We start from the raw sequence: 18,009 nt of genomic DNA, 5'->3' as shown, positions 1-18,009 counted from the left end.
AATATCTACTCGCTGGAAAAACTTGGAATTCTCAGGGATTATTTTGTATCCGGGAAAAACGGAAAATTTTTCATTGAATTTTATTGAGATTCAGGGATTTTTAAAAAAATTCTTTCTTTTAATTTTGCTCTTATTTATTAACTATGTGTTTAAAATATATATTTGTCTTTGTTTATATATTTAATGTCTTAAATATTGAATATGCGGTGCATATTTTTATTCTAATTTTTAATAATAAAAAAATAAAAATGTTTATCAAAAATTCTTTAAAATATTCTTTTTACCTGGAATTTTGAACAAAAATACCTGAAAAATGAGGAATTTTTTTTTTTTTTACAAGATTCAAGTTCAGAGACCCTGTAATGCACATGAAAACGTGCAAAGAAATTTTATTTCGAGTCGCATTATTCTATCCGACCATCAGGCTATTTATGCGTCGAACCCCTTCTACGCACGAGAGGGGAGGCAATAGAATCTTTTTTTTTTTTTTTTTATTTATGTCTAATGCCTAACCGCACGGCCTTGATAACTCTATGCGAGTATTATTCTATTTTCTACGTGCACGTGGCATAGCAAAGCGGGCCAGCTTTAGATTTCTGGCACGGTATCAAAAGCAACACGGATAGTTAAAATTGCGAGAGATGAACGCGAGTCCGCGTATTCGAGAGGCGAGATGAAACGTCCGTGCGTGTCCGTCGTTAATTACCGTGATTATCGCTGATTATCCCGAAAGCATCTGCGCATCAACGTCGAATAATTCTCTGTCGCGATGATGATGATGATAATGATGATGATGATGATCTCTCGGAACGAATCTGATGCGCGGAAATGCGGACTCGCTGTCTCGCCCGCGGAAATAGTACCTGCTGATCGTGCCTCCTGATACCGGACACACGAGAGCACGAGGAAAAATTCAATATTCCGCAGAATTTCATCACGCCCTTCCCCTTCGCCCTGCCCTACACCGCCGCCTTGAAACCATCACGTCGTATGAAACGACTCGTTCACGTCGTCAACATCCGCCTCGCGTCATTTCTTATCGCCTCCCTTGGCTCGAAAACAAGAGCGTCGAATTAACTCTTTCGTTAGAACAGAAATGCGTACACAACTCTATCCAGCCATTCAGACCCCTCTAAAATTCAAGCTAAAAATATCTTAAATGGGGCTAAATCTCTCTCTTACATTATGTAGCTCCAAGAACGTCTTAGTCTTTATATTTTATTTTATTTTGTTTTTAATATAAATTGTCGCGATTATTTTTAGTTGCTAGAATAATTCATAATTATATCTATCTATTTCTCTCTCTCTCTCTCTCTCTCTCTCTCTCTCTCTCTCTCTCTCTCTCTCTCTCTCTCGTATAAGTAGATTATTACAGAGTGTTCACTGCCTGAAAAACTAAAATTCTTAGGACTTTTGTACCTGCAAAAATCAGGTAATTCTCAAGGAATTTTATTGGAATTCGAAAATTAAAAAAAAAAAAATTTCTCTTTTTTGATAATTTCGATCTTATGTTGCAAACAAGTCAATTGAATTATATGTTTAAAATATATTGGAAATATCTATCTGTCTTTGTTTATATATTTAATGCCTTAACAAAATTGAATATGCAGGGCATTCATTTTTATTATAATTTTAATAATAAGAAATTGAAAATATTATGCAAGTGAAAAATGCTTATCTTACAAAAGCAATTCAGTCCTTTTTTGCAAATCTAGCATTTGAAACTCAAGTGGTTCTACGTCTCTTTTATCGAGTGAAAAGAAAACGCATAATAAAAAAATTTTATTTATAAAGATTGCGCAAGAAAATCTTTAAAATATTCTCTTTATCTGGAATTTTGAAGAAAAATATCTCAAAGAATCGGGGAATTTTGAAGGAATTTTTCTTTCACAAGATTTGAGTAGGCAGCCTACATACTGCAAGTATATTTACGCCGAGAAAAAAAAACGTATTACTGGTCGAGACGTTCGAGTTAACGTTACATAATCCCGATGCGCGACGACGGAATCGGTTGTCGCGTACGCGGCATAATTTGTGATTAGGCACCTCGTCATTATGCGATTTAACCAGACGGAACGCGTACGTGACTGCGCGTACGCTTCCTTCCTCGTCTTCTCGTGTTTCTTCTTTACTCCTATTTCGATGGAATGTCATGCGTCCGATTCATCGTCTGTGTCGCAGCACGCGACACCCTTCAGCGGCTGCGCATATCGCGTTCCATCATCGTGACATCCTTCACGTCATTTCCGATATTCGCGCCTTCTCCTCTCTCCTCTCGAGGTACTTTGAAGAATCCAGAAAATCGGAGAGATAAATTTTCTCAAGCTCGCGCTTCTTCATCTTTCTACTCGACTCGAAGTCGATTTTTCTCTCTCATCTAAACAACTGATCTTTTGAATTATATAATATTTAATAATCGAATCATATCGTTAAATTTGTGACTTTATCATTTCGGTTCTGCTCTTAATATTTGCCGGAAACGCTACGCATTTAAAATCTTTTATATCATTCAAGTATCATCGAATGTCTGTGTGACTTTTAGGCTCTTTCGATCTAAAAGTCATGCTCGGCGGGAAGATGGAGGCGGGGGAGGGGGGGGGAGGGAAGGTTCAGCTTAGCCGCTACGCTTAAGAAAATTTATAAAAGCGCGTCTCTCGCATTCCCGTCTGAAAGCGTGTTGTCTCCGTGTGCCGTGAAACGAGCGCGGAATATCGAGAGGCTCGATGGGCGAAGAGCGCGGGTCGGGCAGAGAGGGAGAGGGAGAGGGGGCGGGAAAGAGAGGGAAAGAGACAGGGGAGAAATCTGCTCTCCGGAGATTTGCGTGTTCGCGATAGGCGGGTATTGGTTTTAAAATGACCGTCTGGTCGAGGAGACGATTGCGTTTGCGCGCCTACGCGTGGGTGCGCATTGCGCAATCCACTCCGAAATTCAAATCCCCGATTCCACGAAGCGATCCGGAGAATCGGGAAGGCGGAGGATCCGTGGATATGCCGTAGTATCCCTTGACGGATCCCGAGAAGAGAGGTGAGAGAGAGAGAGAGAGAGAGAAAGAGAGAGAGAGATCTTATCTTGATTGCCGTCTGCCTCCGTGTTGGTCCCGTGAAGAGGAGAGAGAGAGAGAGAGAGAGAGAGAGATCATGCAAATTGCACGATTTCCATTTCTTTTTCGTTCTGTTTCTGCGCCTTCCTCGTCTCGCGGGTCCGGCGAGAGAGCCGGCCGGCGTCGGTGGAATCTGTTTCTTCTTCTCTTCCCTTTTTTACAATTCCGATCGGAGGAAACCGGGCATAAGGCGGAATAATTTGGCGCGCGTGGGCAGAAAGTCTTAAATTCTCGCTCGGACGTGCCCCGTACCCGAGATAATACATAGAGAAAGAGAGAAAGAGAAAGACGGTGCCAGAGAAGAGCGAGAAAGAGAGAAAGAGAGAGAGATATAAGACTGTCATTAGGGAAGACGGGATGCGACTCGACGCCAGGTGAGACGACGCGATTCTGTTTCCCGGGAGCTCTATATATGTTTATCCGTCAGTTTTTCTGCCGCGTTGCACTACCGCCTTGCCCCGATATTGTTCGCATCGCACGAAACGGAACTACGCATCGCACGTTATCCTCCCCCTCGGCTATGAAAACAATTCCGAGAAACAGGGCGGCATTGGCAGTTGTTATGATCGAGATTGCGAATAGATCTTCGCAGTTTTCACTTCTCGTAAGATGAAGAAGAGAAACGTCAAAATCTACGATTATTTATTTAATTAATTAATCGGCAGGTTTTTTTTCTTATTTTCGTTGAAAGACATTTAGCTTCGGGAATTTCTTCACCGCGTCTCCGCAGAGAAACGCATCGCGCAATAGACGGACTCTTCATTCGGGTGTTTCTACGCCTCCGTAACATCCCCCGTGAGTTGACGGAACGCCGCCGCCTCTAACAAGGACGATGTACGAGTATGTAACGAGTGTGCGAGCCAACAATTTGACTTGGCAAAGCGAGAGAGACATGTAGATGGAGAAAGAGAGAGAGAGAGAGAGAGAGAGAGAGAGAGAGGCTCAGCGCATTATTTATTTTGATATGTCTAGACGCCAGATTGTCTGTCCGCGTGTCCGATTCGCGACGGAGAATTCGGTGGGTGACGTCAGACAACCGTTGCACCAAACCGTCGTCGTCGTGGCCGTCGTCGTTCGTTCTCTCGCGCGCAAGATCAAATTGCATCGTGGTGTCCGTGGTCCCTCCTCCCCTTTTCGCTCTCTCACGCACCCTATAACCCTCCGTACGGACGCGCAGTTAAGCCCGCGTGTCTGCACGCCCGCGCGTGATCGCACGTGGGTACTTTATGTACCACGCCGTGTGTCTTCCGAAAGCCGCGGTTTCTCACCGACGTCGCGTAACTTTAACTCTGTCCTTTGTCTCTTTCTAGGGTAACGAGAGGGATCCGGGAATGATAAATAAGTATAGGCTAAATGCGAAATTCATTTCTGGAGCTAGAAATTCCTATAGATTTCGCACGGTTTAACTTGGACAGCAGACGCTCTCGATTTCTAACGTCAATTTCAATTTTGAAAAGAGGTCAGGAGAATCGGATGACAAAGAGTACTTATCTTTCATTAAGATTATCCTTTATTTAGATATAATTACTATAATAAGAGAGCGACCTCTCACATCTGCTTCGTCGATTGAAGCTTAAGCGAATGGAAAGAAGCAATTTGAAGCTCGCAGACGTATCTAGAAAGGGCACACTCAAGCCATAGAAGTCACACACGTATGTAATTTAAGTGCGCGTTGCGTACACGCGAAGTCAAGTATAAGGTATAGGAGACAGATATGTGTGTGTATCCGGGACACCGCAATGCACTTCCTTCGACACACGTGGCCCCCCACCAGACACCACCAGGTCAACCCAGTTTGAGCAGGGTGAATAAGTGGTTACGTCGTTGGTCTCGATTCATCGATTTGTTTACCGGTGAACGTTTTGTCTCTTGTTCTTTCTCTCTCTCTCTCTCTCTCTCCCTCCTGCATACTCGTCAATGACGATCCCACGAATCGATTTGGAAAAGATGTATGTATTGCGTTACATTTCGCAATAACTCGAGACATACTAGCGAGTTGTTTTTTTTTTTTTTTTGTTTTGTTTTGTTTTTCATTTACATATAAATGTATGAAGTAATTTATATCAAAACGTTGTATAATTAATCCGATATAGTCATTTCATTAAATATTTTCTTCAAGGAAGAATTATTTTATTTCTCGCAAAAAAGAGCGCTCGGCATTTTACCGGGTGTGATAGGGGAAGGGGCTTTCTCCGAATTCGGACGCATCGAAATATCAACCCAAATATCAGAGATTAAATTTGATTACGTCATTTTAGTAATCTGTGGAAAGCTCGATCCGGAGATTTACGAGTTCCTTCAGGCATATGTCTATTCTTAATGCGTCGAGGTTTTGCACCTCCTTCGCGGAAACATATTATAAATCACATCGTCCTTTTTCATCTAGAAATAATTTAAGACAAATTTATAATAAAATTAGAAAGAGAGTGAGAGAGAGAGAGAGAGAGGAGGGGGGGGGAGGACAATCATATCCTCATTTGTGAGCTTATTTAATTAACATTGCGATTTATTTATGTGAGATAGAGAAAGTGAAATATCTAATTTAAAAGTAGTCGTTGAAAAGAAGTATCTAATTACATTCGATTACATTGTAATAATTAAGCGAAATTGATATTTACGGATTCCCAGAGAGATTTCCACACACGTGGAAGTAAATCGAATCTGTCACGGCCGTCTCATTTTTTTCACTATTTTCTTTTTCTTTTTTTTTCCCCCTCTCTTTTTCGAACTCTTGCCGTCTCTGCGTGCGTTGTATCGTATTTTCACGCACGCACGCGGAGGCTGCATTTATTAAAAGCGATACATTATGATTCAAAGATCATATCTTTCGATTCGTCTAGACAGCGGAGAGGGAGACACCCTATAAAATCGTATGTGGCTGCCCCTGAAACGACCATCCGAATACGACGAGCCTCCTTGTACATTTCTCTCGTGCAAGCTTCGCGCCCTCCCGCTCATATATTCCAAGTACCTGTTCCTCTTTTTCTCCTTCCTCCATTTCTCTCGCATTTCGTCGCAACATTCCCTCAAGTTCGTTCAGAGAGGAGCTCTATCCCGCCGAATGACCGAGACTTCGTAAAAGCCAGTGGACGAGGAGGGAGGGGAAATTCCTTCTTTTCGTTCTTTTTTCGCGTGGCAATCAAAATTATACGGTGGCGACGGTGTCCTGCGGGGGCAGGAGAAAAGAGACTGCGATTCGATCGAGTTATCGCACGGTAGGAGATCCAGATCGATTTTTTTGGTAGCGAAAGTCTGGCGCGCCTGATCGTCATTTGCGGCCGCCGTGAAAGGAGGAAAAAAAATTGATAACATTTGTTTGTAAGAAAAGGAGAGAGAGAGAGAGAGAGAGAGAGACGGAGATAAAGAAGATCCACGTATGTCACAGATTCTCGGCTGTCACATAAGTATTTGCACGAACGAGGTATGAAACCGACGATCTGCAGCAAGATTTGCGAAACTTGAAACGAGCTGATATCGCGAAGATAAGTGACGGAGAAAAAGGAAGATCCGGAGAGTTTGGGTCGACGGATCAATTCGACACAATCTTCGGTAATCATCATCGGGAGGCAGATTCGCCACCCAAAAGAAACGAATACAAGGGAAAGGACGAAAAAGAAGCGGAAACTGTGGCGAAGATGAGAAGCAGAAGGTGCTGGTGAAGGAGGGGAGGGGGGGAGAGGAAGGTAAAACATCGCGAGGAGAGAAAAGGCTGTCTTCCGCGGGATTTCGGTGCACGAGGGAAAAGGGGTTACCCGAGCGGAGGAGAAAGAGTGGAGTCGATGTAAGAGACGACGGTGGTGGAGAAGAGAGAAAAAGAGAACGAGCAAGAGAGAGAGAGAGAGAGAGAGAGAGAGAGAGAAAGGAAGAAAGACAGACAGAAAGAGAGAGACAGAGAGAAAGAGAGAGAGAAAGAGACAGAGCGAGAAGACTAGAGGGGGAGGAGAGGGAAGAAAAAAAAAAGGAGTCATCGTAGTAACACCGGCGCGTCTCCTCTCGCGGCTTCTCGTGGTTGTCTCGGAATTAGTGAGTAGACAGAATTATGCCTGTGAGCTGGCCAGTACCACAGCTCAGTTGAGATTTACTGCTCAGAGCGTGCACACGCATACTATACGAATCCTTCCTACTTACGCACCTCGCGCCTTCCTCGTGCGATTAGAACTTAGTTCGCGATCGCCGGCAGACCAATCACGGTCCAGTTCGCTAACGCGCCTCCGTACAAAACGGTTTCTTCTCTTATACCTTTCCTCTTCTTCTTCTTCTTTTTCTTCCTCTTCACGTGCTGCTGGGGACATACTGCGGAGAAGCGCCGCGTTTAGGTGACAGAGCTGGTCACCAGGGTCTGCACGCGACTGTGTCGGGACATCCGGAAGAAATTTTCGAAGAAAGTTTGGAGAACCGGAGAAGAGACACTCTTTAAAAACTACGACTACGATTGTCATTGTTGACAACTTGCATCCGTGATTCCGCGAGGTGAGCGAGATTGAGATCGGAAGCGAGAGACTAATTACGCGCGCGATACCGATATCATCTGTCAACGAGCTTCAAGGATTTAATCGCGAGAAGATTAACGAGTAATTTTCGCTCGAGAAATCTAAGTTTTTTTTTTTCAAAAATTCGAAGATTATTCACAGACGCTGTTTATCGAGCAAAATTCCTTCGAGCGAAATTTTTAAGATTCGATATCTTTTTTTTTGTGAATCATTTTTGTTCAGATTGAAAATTATTTCTGGAAACGAAATCGAGAACATTTCGAACTCTGTTTTATCTTTTGCAATATTATTTACGTTAATTTTTGGAAATACGAATCATCTGCCATTGTAATCGAATACAGAATTCGCGTGCAGCGCGACTGCATCAAGTTCTTCGAGCAATTTTTCATTATCTGCGACAATGATTAAAATCTTCGTGCTTATTTTATTGGTGTCCATCGCAACCAATACATGGTCCCATCATCATCACCATCATCATCATGGATTTTATCCGGTGCATAGAAAAGAAAACAGTCACGTAAATTTTGTCAAAGGAAAATCCAATTTTAAGAGTGAGGAAACCACTTTGCTGTCAGAATCGTTGAAGAAAAGTGCAAAACACGTAGAGGCCTTAGAGAGAAAAGGATCGACTCCCTTCAGTGTACGGAGAGTAGAAAAAATGCTGGAAAAGGCAATCTTTCAAATAATCACAGGTGATCTCAGCACGGCCGATATGCTGCTGCTGAAGAGTCTCAATTACACTCCCGAAGAAGTACTGGCGATTCGCGAGCGTGAACTCGGCAAACGAAAGGATGATGAATTGAAGAGGACAACAGAATCCAGTGAAGAGGGAAGATTCTACGAGCAGAATCTCTATGAAAGCAGAGCGAAGCATTGGAACAACAATCCCATGGAGTACGATTCGTCTTCTCGTTACGATCCCGACGTGTCTGATAAGAAGAGAAACCGATACGGGGAAAGGGACGACAAGAACTTCGATTTTGACGCTTACAATCGCCAGGCGGTGATCGATTACGAGAACTTGGCCTCCAAGCTCGAGCTGCAGCAGCAATCGTGGTCCGAGGCCACGAATCTCGATTACGAGGACGAGTCGAGAAACGTCGAAGAGCAGGACACATCGCAAAATCTTCATCGAAGCTTCGACCGTGCCATGGAGCCCCACGTGATCTTCAAGATTCCCTACGACGATTCCGAATTCGATTCCAGTTCTGGTTCCGATGAGAAATCAAAGTTCGTAGGGGAAGGCGCCCTCGCTTCGTCTAAGGATCCGAAACATCCTTCGACCTTGAGGCACACGACTGCCAGGAACGTTGCCAATTCCTTTCACGTTCCGTCATTATCTACTACCTCTTCTTCGTCTGCTCCTTCCGCAGCTACTGGGCATACTCCGCTTCCCATAGTATATCAGCTGGGGAACATTAAAGACGTCAGGTCAAATTACACCAGGAATCAATCTATCTTCGACACGACAGAATCTCCGGATCTTATCATCACGAGCGATATCGTTGCAAACGTTTCATCTAACGTGACTGAATTTGATACCTTGACAGATTTCAATGATTCGTTCGCCACAGACGCGGTCAAAGACAATGATACGGTCGATAAAAAAATCAGTGAGTACGAGGGACTGGAGTGGGTCGGGGAGGATGTCTACAGAGTGATACCGGCTTTCGCGGACTCGCTGGGCTACGTCGATGAGAACGAGACGTCGGATTACGATGAACAAATGATGAATACCTTACCGGAGAGAAACGAGAATGACACTCTGGAGTATCAGAACGACGCCCTGGATCAGACGAAGCATTTCATGGCCAACATCAACGCGTCGTCATCCATCGAGGAAGCATCGTTAATGAATCTTTCTGCCTATCAACAATTGGCGCTCGCTCATCGCCGAGAGTAAGTTGAAACAAAAGAACGAGATGTTAGAAGGAAAAGTGATTCACGGAAAAATAACTCATGCATTGTTGAATAGAGAAGAAGAATTAGAGAGAATTTTATTATATTTTGTACAATATTTCCCTGATTTGATTCTGTTTAAAATCGCTTTTCCTCTCTCGTACATGAGTCATGAAACTGAATCATAATTCTGTTAAATGTCGTTCATCACGTGCTCTACGCTTGGCAAGCGCATTTCTAGTATCTATAATATGTGCTTTCTGTGTCTTTTAGAGAAAACGTAACCCCAAGCTTCGGCAGGTAAGCCTCCATGGAGGCCTTTATCATCCGGTAAGGCATTTGTTGTGCCGTGCATTTTTTCTGAGTTATCTTATTTTACAATTTTTCATCATTGAATCGTCACTTAACTCCGGCGAATTAATTCTATTCTCGCATGAAACGTGTTTTATCGCGAATATCGAGATTGTTTCAAGATTGTGTATCGAGATTGGCAATATATTTTTTCTTTCTCTTTTTTTTTGCTTGAAAGGAATGTATATCTGCATGCGTGTCATTGCTGGTATGAAAACTCAGTGTTACAATTGCATGATTTTTATGACTGATTTTTATGCATTTCGCTAATTTGATTGATACGCTAATTAATACTTTATCTACGAGAATATCGATGAAGTGCCAAAAAAAATTTTATATTATACGCTCATCTGTGAGCTCAAAAGAAAAATTTCTTTAATTTCTAATTTCTTGCTTTTTGAATTATATGTAGGATACATACCTTCCTCCCCCCCCCCTTCCTTTCCATATTTATGCATTTTTATATCAAAAATATTCTATAAGACTCTTCTTTGCAATCAAAAGCAAATCAAAAGCGAGACGAATTACGATTTGATATTCGACAAATGATTTCTCCAGAATTTTTTGTGAAAATTGTCGCAGGAAGGTCAATTATAATTTTCTTTCGCGCGGCAAAAATTTATTTATTTGCTCGCGTTGTGGAAATCGGAGAATTCGACGCGTAACGCACAAGAGGCAAAAATTCGCCGACGTCGATGGTCGACATCGGCGTTCTCAGCGAAACGTTGCCCTCGTCACGTAAAAATATCTCGATGGACCGATAAAAAAGTCGAGGAAAGATAGAGAGAGAGAGAGAGAGAGAAACTCTTGGCGTAGCGTCAGGGAAATGCAGAGCTTTTTTCGATTCTCGAATAAATAATTTTCTTTCGTGGAGAAAATTGTGCAACTTTCACATTTTATTTATTATTTTATTTATTATTATTTATATTTTATTCCATATATCATTGCATGCAAGAGACGCTTGGGACGAGGGAAAATTTCTTAATCTAGAAATAATCGCGACTGTATATCGAAGCATCGAATCGATAAAATATTCTCCAAAATTGAATATAATATCGACACGATTTTTCTTTTTTTTCTTATATGTAAAAATAAAACGGAATACGGTCTCGCGAAGGGACAGAGTGCGGGTGCGAAAGTGCGTGATAAAGTTTGCGCGAGGGACAGGTTTAAGGGACAGTGTTCTCAGCTCAGGAAGGATACCGCGCGGTGGAAATTCCGCTGCGGTCTCTAGCTATGTTTTTAAATCGCCCTCTTTCCCCTCCCCCACCCCACGTCCCCCCCCCCTCAGACAACTGCTCGCAGCCCCACTCGTGCGGGTGCTCGCGCGCGCGAGGGCGTTTCTTTTATTTTATTAAGTCTAGACGCGTAAATGCATTCGTGCCGGCACTGGCGTAGCCCGAGAGTCTCTCGAGAGTCCTCTCCTCCTCGTGCCTGTTGCCGATGCACATTTGTGCATCACTCGATGCACATTCGTGCATCGCTCGATGCACGAGCATGCATCGGCGTGGTGCGTGCATGCGTTCGTCGCGAGGCCCGAAGCCCTCGAGGCCCCCGGGATCTTTTATTATTTCTCGAATTTTTTACGTTTTTTTTTTTTTCTTTTTCCCTCTCGCGAGGCGAATTTGCCTCTCGAAAATTTATCTCCCGAGAAAGTGACGTTTCAATCCCGTCTTAATCCCGTCTAATACGAATTTAGGGATGCGCGTCAAAATTGATTCTCGTTCCTCATTCAAATCTATACGCGTCTTTTCGATAAGGAAACGTGAGGAAAAACTTCATCATTCAGTCTCCGCATCTCCGGAGACTTCGCGATAAAGATGATCGATCGATCGCGAACGAACGTCGTCCGGGACGCGCGGCATCCCGAGTTGAGCACCCTCGTAATCGCCGGGTGTCTAGTCGGGCTGCAGTTAGAACTCTCTTACGAGGTTACGTAACACATTTCAATTTAATGCGTTGACCTTGTCTATGCGCGTCTCTCTTCCTATGTCGACGGAGACGGTGGGCGAGAGAGGCGAGAGCGACGGGGGCGAGAGGAGGAAGTTTTCGCTAAGCGCGCGCGGGTTCTCCTCCGTCTCTCTCTCTCTCTCTCTCTCTCTCTCTCTCTCTCTCTCTGTCTCTCTTTCTCACTATACTCCCCTTCCCTCCCCCCTTTCTTCCCCGCCATCCGTTCTTTGCATCCCGCTGCCGTCGTTGTCGTTGTCGCACCGCCAGACGGTGCAATGTGCATTTTTACGGACGGCCCAATCAGGCCCGCCGCGCCGGGTTATGCGTCGACGGCCTATCGCGTCGCGAGGAACCGTTCTTTCCCTCTTTTTCGATTCGGAGTTTCTGGCGTTTCTTTCTTTCTTTTTTTTTTAATAAAATTCCAGATCCAGAGATAAGGCATTAAAATTTTCGAGACGCGTCGATAGAGCTCTCTCTCTCTCTTTTTCTCTCTCTCTCTCTCTTTCTTTTTCTCTCTTCCCATTTCCTTATCTAATTTCCAACGCTGGTCTACACACTCTACACGGCTATGCTCCAGTGAATTTCATTATCGCGACACCGGGAGAGACGAGGAGAATCGCGCCGGTTCGCATGATGCAACGGCCTCCAGACTTGTCCAGGTCCTTCCCTTTCCCAGACGACGGACAGACGTGGCACGTAGGCAACGAACCGGCGCGAAATGCGTGACTTGGCCGCGACTAGATTAACGAGCGCATGCCTAGAATCGAAGATCCGGTGCGTTCGGTATATATACCGTGATTTCGCAGAAGAGAGTCGTAACTTCTTCCCCGGCTGGCCTGCGTTTCTCGAGAAAACCCGGGCCTAGGGTCCGAATTAACTCGGACCCTCGGATAAAATGTTACGTCGCCGGCATCACCTATGCTCTAAAAGAGGCGAGCGATTACGATCTAAGATTAAGATGAAGAATGGGTCTCGTCTGTCCCGCTTGTCATTAACGAGGTCTACTCTATACGAGCATACCGTTCCCGGGACCTTCGCATTTTATAGACTCCTTTCCAGACGGCGGGAAAAAGTTCGGGGCGCAGTTCTGTAGGTTTCAGGTAGCACGAAGAAAGATTTGGTTATTTTTTGCATTTGCCGCCCGCGTTCGTCGCATCTGTTTTCCGTTCCTCCTCCCCCCTCCTTTCTCTTTGTCAACTTTTTGCCCTCCTCGCTTTCTACATCTTATCTTCTTATCTTTTCTTCTTCTCTTTTCCACCATTCAGGGAAATATACATTCTTCTGCTTGACGCTCGGGCAAGTCAACGAGGTCGTTGACGTGGGGACTGCGCTGAAATCTCCCGAGTGGGCGTCTCTCGAACACGGCGATCCTTGTGGATAACGTAGAGAAATGGCGCTCATCCTTTTTTTTCCCCGTCGCTCTTCTTCTTCGCTATTCTGACGGGTGATTGATTAATGACTTGTTGAAAATTTGTTTTGCAATCCCGCACGATCGTCCGATATCGCCGTCGTTCGTTTTTTTGATAAGGTCGCGCTTGTTAATGAAAGCCACGTGAGTCGCCTGGAGCGCGCGCGCGCACGAATAAACAACTTCTTGTCCCAGTATCCGGACGAGGAGGCATAAAATCGCGACTTTGCGTCGTAAACATGCCAGATCCGGAGTGTTATAATTTTCGCCGTACGCGAAAATTGACACGTCGTGTTCGGGAAAGGCGTGAAGTTCGAGTCACGCGAACCCCACGACCAATGTCCAGAAAAAATTCCTCGAAGTGGGATGCGAAGATAGGACGATGCAAATGAGCATGGTTTGAAAGAGAGAGAGAGAGAGAGAGAGAGAGAGAGAGAGAGAGAGAGAGAGAGAGAGAAAGAGACGTTGCGGGAGAGCGGATTTTAGCATTCGAGACGCGGTCTCTGAAAGAATCGAGGCCCCAGACACGGCAAACTCGAGGTGATTGGGGTGCCGGTGTAACCGCCGACTGTCTAGCCACTGTCTGCAACGTGTAATAAATGCCTCCGCGAGCCGTACCGTGTGCCTCTGTAGGTCACTGACCATCGTCCATTGGCCCGCGTCGGCACCCGGAAGAGAGCTCGCCTCGGAATCTGAGGTGAAAATTCTCGAGCCCGCGCAGCCGCGGGCTGGATTTAAGAAGCGATATTTATGATCGCCTTTCCTGGATCGCCTTCTGCCGAAAGTATCTTTCCCGCGGCTCGGAATTCTTAGGGAAACTCGCTTTAAATATTTAGGTCGTTTTACATGCTTTCGCAATATCGTCTCTGAGACATCTTGAGCTGTTTGAACGAACTATTTTCTAGGTCAAGTCTCTCAAAATAGTTGTGAACTAAATTTTTACTCTATTGTTCCACGAACTTTGGAAACCTTTGAAACGTCTTGACACAGATTTGCATTGTGATGGTTACATTATTTCGGGAACGATATTTTACACGACGTTGTGTTCGAGATACTAAAATATAATTTTACTATATTTTACCTTTAGGTGACTTTACTAACGCGTGATTTTGCTATGAAATTGATTGTATCTTTGCGTGTTATTACTCACCATTTCATTCAAGGTACTTCAAGGTATAGCCTAATAAACTTTGATCCTCTTTTTGTGCAGTCAAGGTCAAAAGGCCTTGGAAAATATCAAGACGATAGTCCTCGGGATAACTGGCAGACGCAACAACAATAGCACCAGCACCAATCAGATTCAGCGCGAGAGGCTCACCATGTTCTCGCCTACTTGTTAGTAGCTTAATAATTCGTTTCGAAAATATTACTGGTTTATTGGGCGGAATGTGTGACCTTTTTTATTATACAGGTCAGATACCTCGAAACACGGACGCCGAGGCTTGGACAGATCCGTTCTCGATGAACATACATTTCCAATTGAATCTGACTTCCGGTGACCATGTTGTCGCGGCGAAATTGCGAATTTATAAATTACCGCAGGAGAATCTCACGACTTACGCGAGCGGGAGTTTCGACGAGGACGAGGATGACGAGAAGAAGATCAGGATATCCGTTTACTATTACACGAAATCGCTGAAAAGGCATCGATGTGAGTCATTAAATCGAATTTACATACGACTACTTGAGAAATATAGAAAGCTACAATTTCTTCTTATGTGTGTATATATATATATATATATATATATATATATATATATATATATATATATAGCGAAGAAACGATTGATGGACTCCATCGTGACGCCCCTGACGAGCTATGGCAAACAGTTGGTGCTGGATGTCAGGCAAGGCGTGAGATTCTGGCGAATGATTCCGCGAAGTTCTCCGCACGGCAACGGTAACAATCACGGTTTGGTGATTCAGATTGAGGATCAAGACGGCCGGGCGCTGAAACCGGCTCTGTATCTCCAGCAGCCGTCCTGCGCCGACCACGATTCCAATCAGAAGGCATGTGAGTGTGTGCTCTAACAATACTAACTTATATTTGAGTCTTGGATTGATGCGCCTCGGCACATCTCATTGCGTGAAACTAAACAAACGCGTGTGATAACGCATGAAACGAAGAAATAGTATGTGATGCTCTGCGTACATATATATATATATATATATATATATATATATATATATATATATAAAGCTTGAAATATATTATATATATAAAATGCTTGAAATCTATGAAATTTTTACATGTGTGAATTTTGATTAATCCATTTTTATACATTCCTGATAGCTTCTTGAATTTTCATTTAAAAAAAAATTTTTCTTCTTTTTTCCCTACAGTCCAACTCAAACCAGCACTTTTCATCCGAGCTTGTGCTCGTTACAGTCATATCGTAAACGGCGAGAAAGTCACATACGTCAATTGTAAGCACTAAACAGAAATGGCAATATTCGATTGGATCATCGGCAACGAGTGAATTTGTTTCGAAGCGAGCCAACTTAAATTACGTTGTCGTCGTCTTAAAATATCTGCACGGACAAGACAAAGACAGGTGTAATTTTTTTTTTTTGTATAAATTCAAAATCACGCGAGTATAAAGATATGTCTATCCAGAAATATTATGTAAAAATGCCTTCTCTAAGTATTGAATTTTAAACTTTAGAATTTAAGAAGTTTCGTATTAATGGTGAAGGAAATTTCATATAATTGAATGATAGATTAATAAACAGATAATTCAGAGAGCAAATTAAAAAGCGAAACATTTTCTTTTCTCTCAAGCTCTCTCAGTCTTCAAAAGAGACGCCTTTAAATTTGTTTACTAACTGCTTATTTCTTTTACTGACAATTCGAGAAGGATGTATAGGCCCGGCTTTAGATAAATAACAATAGTTGTAAAAAATAAATATGATTCTATAGGAGTTTTTCATATAGACTGTTTTTAACTTAAGGAAGAATTATTTAAATATAGTAATTTAAGCCTTCATATAATAATACTTGTACGTTTAAATGAACTGTCTTCATTTTAAATATCCTATTATAATGTACATATAATTAAGTGTAAATGACTTTTATGCATTCGCCGACGTATCAACATATGACACGTGACTGACATAGCCAAATGTAAAAGTTTAGGATCGCGCGCGTGCGCGTATACACATGCGCGCATACGTACACACACACATACATACATATACATATATATTTATGCTAAGTATAAATAAATTAGTATAAATAAATAAGTATAAATAATTTAAGAATTTTAGGATATCTAGATTTTGTTCCGCGTCTGCCATCTGGTTAGATGAATTTGTAGAGTATTCCTCTGCGAAACGTTGCGAATAAAAAAAAATAGATTTCCGAAAAACACATATTCGGATGTATCTAAAAATCGCATCGCGTTCACCAGATTTCTTATGATACTTACAATGTACGTGACAAAAGAGGCATAATGATTAATGTGTCTCTGGCGGTGTATATAATGTATATTTCCATGTCATGTTACAAGCAAATAAACTCATTTGCAGTAAGAACATCGAAAGTTTGATAAATAAAAATCTTTACCTTCCTTTAATAATTATATCATTATATAGAATTATTAGGGGAGATATATATAACAAACGTTGTACAAAACATATTTTATTAAAACGATCTAGAGATATAGGAAATTATGTGATTTAACACTTACAATAAATTGATTTACATCAGAATTCTACATTATAATCAGTAAAAAACCAAGGACATGGTGATCTCTTATATATATATTTCAATCATGTTAATCTAAGAAAAACACTAGAAAATAAAAAAATATCTGTACAGATAATATATCAATAAAGAATATAAAATAAAAGTATATATCGATAAAGTATAAAAACTTTTATAAAATCGAATAAATCGCTGACTCATTTTAAGACATTATTAAAAAAAAAAAATATATTGCATCTAAACGAAATATCAATCTGATACTTTTCTAAGACAATAAGTTATCAAATTATACAATATTTCGCTGTTAGCATAAATCTTTGCGAAGACAAATGCATTTTATTAATAGGAATTTTTATACAATTGTGACCTAAGCATCGCTTTTGTAATTTGCATTAAATAATATTTATCATTCTTTCCATTTGTGAAGACTTTACAGTGCTTATTCTCGTGCACACAAACAAAGTCTCTTACAGAGCACAACTTTATCGATGATCAGTCAGTTTTACCGGTTTTCTTTCACTATATTTGACGAGATATCGTTATAAAATTTCAATGAAAAGGACGTTAATTTGTCGACCCTCGAAATTTCTTAACCGAATACATTGCGAGCTCGACCAAATATATTGTCGATTGTATTACAGTTTATAACAAGCGTCTTCGTTGACCTAGCTATCTCGATCAAAGGAATCTAAAGTGTCGTTGCTGGATGAATGCGCGAGATCACTTAATTCGTCCAAATGTTTCTGTCGCTTCCTGATGTTCCAGTGTAGACATTCGGCTAGAGAATCGAACCAGTCGGTGATTTGGTCGGCCGAGCAAATACTAGGCACTGGGTATATGGAAGTGGTTACCCTCAAGCTGAAAAATTGTACAATTTTCATTATACAATGATTAAATTGATTGACTATAAGCGAAAGCTTTTTATGATGTATAAAGTTCTCTACTTTATGACAAACTTATTTGTACAAGCAAAATCTATTTAAATGTTTCTATGGCAGTAAAGTTTAATTAAATAAAAATGTATATATTTATTTTAATAAAAAGATGTATATATTTTTGTGAAAAGCAAACTTTCAATGAAGTATTTATGCAAAAATAATGTTTA

General features: G+C 42.0%; 2 protein-coding genes across 11 annotated transcripts in view; one reads left to right on the top strand and one right to left on the bottom strand.

Moving 5' to 3' along the window:
* Nucleotides 1-7,148: 7,148 nt before the first annotated feature.
* Nucleotides 7,149-16,734, top strand: LOC126850806 (uncharacterized). Of its 3 annotated transcripts, none has more exons than XM_050594152.1 (6): nucleotides 7,153-9,489; nucleotides 9,763-9,789; nucleotides 14,409-14,533; nucleotides 14,610-14,849; nucleotides 14,973-15,212; nucleotides 15,542-16,734. In XM_050594152.1, exons 1-6 carry the CDS (start codon nucleotides 7,991-7,993, stop codon nucleotides 15,634-15,636), a joined length of 2,226 nt encoding a protein of 741 aa, XP_050450109.1. In that variant the 5' UTR covers nucleotides 7,153-7,990; the 3' UTR covers nucleotides 15,637-16,734. The 3 variants fall into 3 exon arrangements, with proteins under 3 accessions (XP_050450110.1, XP_050450109.1, XP_050450111.1); XM_050594154.1 differs by having other exon boundaries at nucleotides 7,157-9,489; nucleotides 14,973-15,208; XM_050594153.1 differs by lacking the exon at nucleotides 9,763-9,789 and having other exon boundaries at nucleotides 7,149-9,489.
* The window catches only part of LOC126850836 (NAD kinase), a 21,641-nt gene continuing 20,300 nt past the window's right edge, over nucleotides 16,669-18,009 (bottom strand). For all 8 annotated transcript variants that reach the window (XM_050594214.1, XM_050594216.1, XM_050594220.1 and 5 more), the window contains one exon: nucleotides 16,669-17,762. In XM_050594214.1, coding sequence (XP_050450171.1) covers nucleotides 17,570-17,762 — 193 coding nt within the window. In that variant the 3' untranslated portion in view covers nucleotides 16,669-17,569. The remainder of the gene's footprint in view (nucleotides 17,763-18,009) is intronic.

Source organism: Cataglyphis hispanica, chromosome 7 (assembly GCF_021464435.1).
Source record: "Cataglyphis hispanica isolate Lineage 1 chromosome 7, ULB_Chis1_1.0, whole genome shotgun sequence".
Classification (NCBI taxonomy): Eukaryota; Metazoa; Arthropoda; class Insecta; order Hymenoptera; family Formicidae; genus Cataglyphis; species Cataglyphis hispanica.
This window is presented reverse-complemented; position numbering and strand designations above follow the sequence as displayed.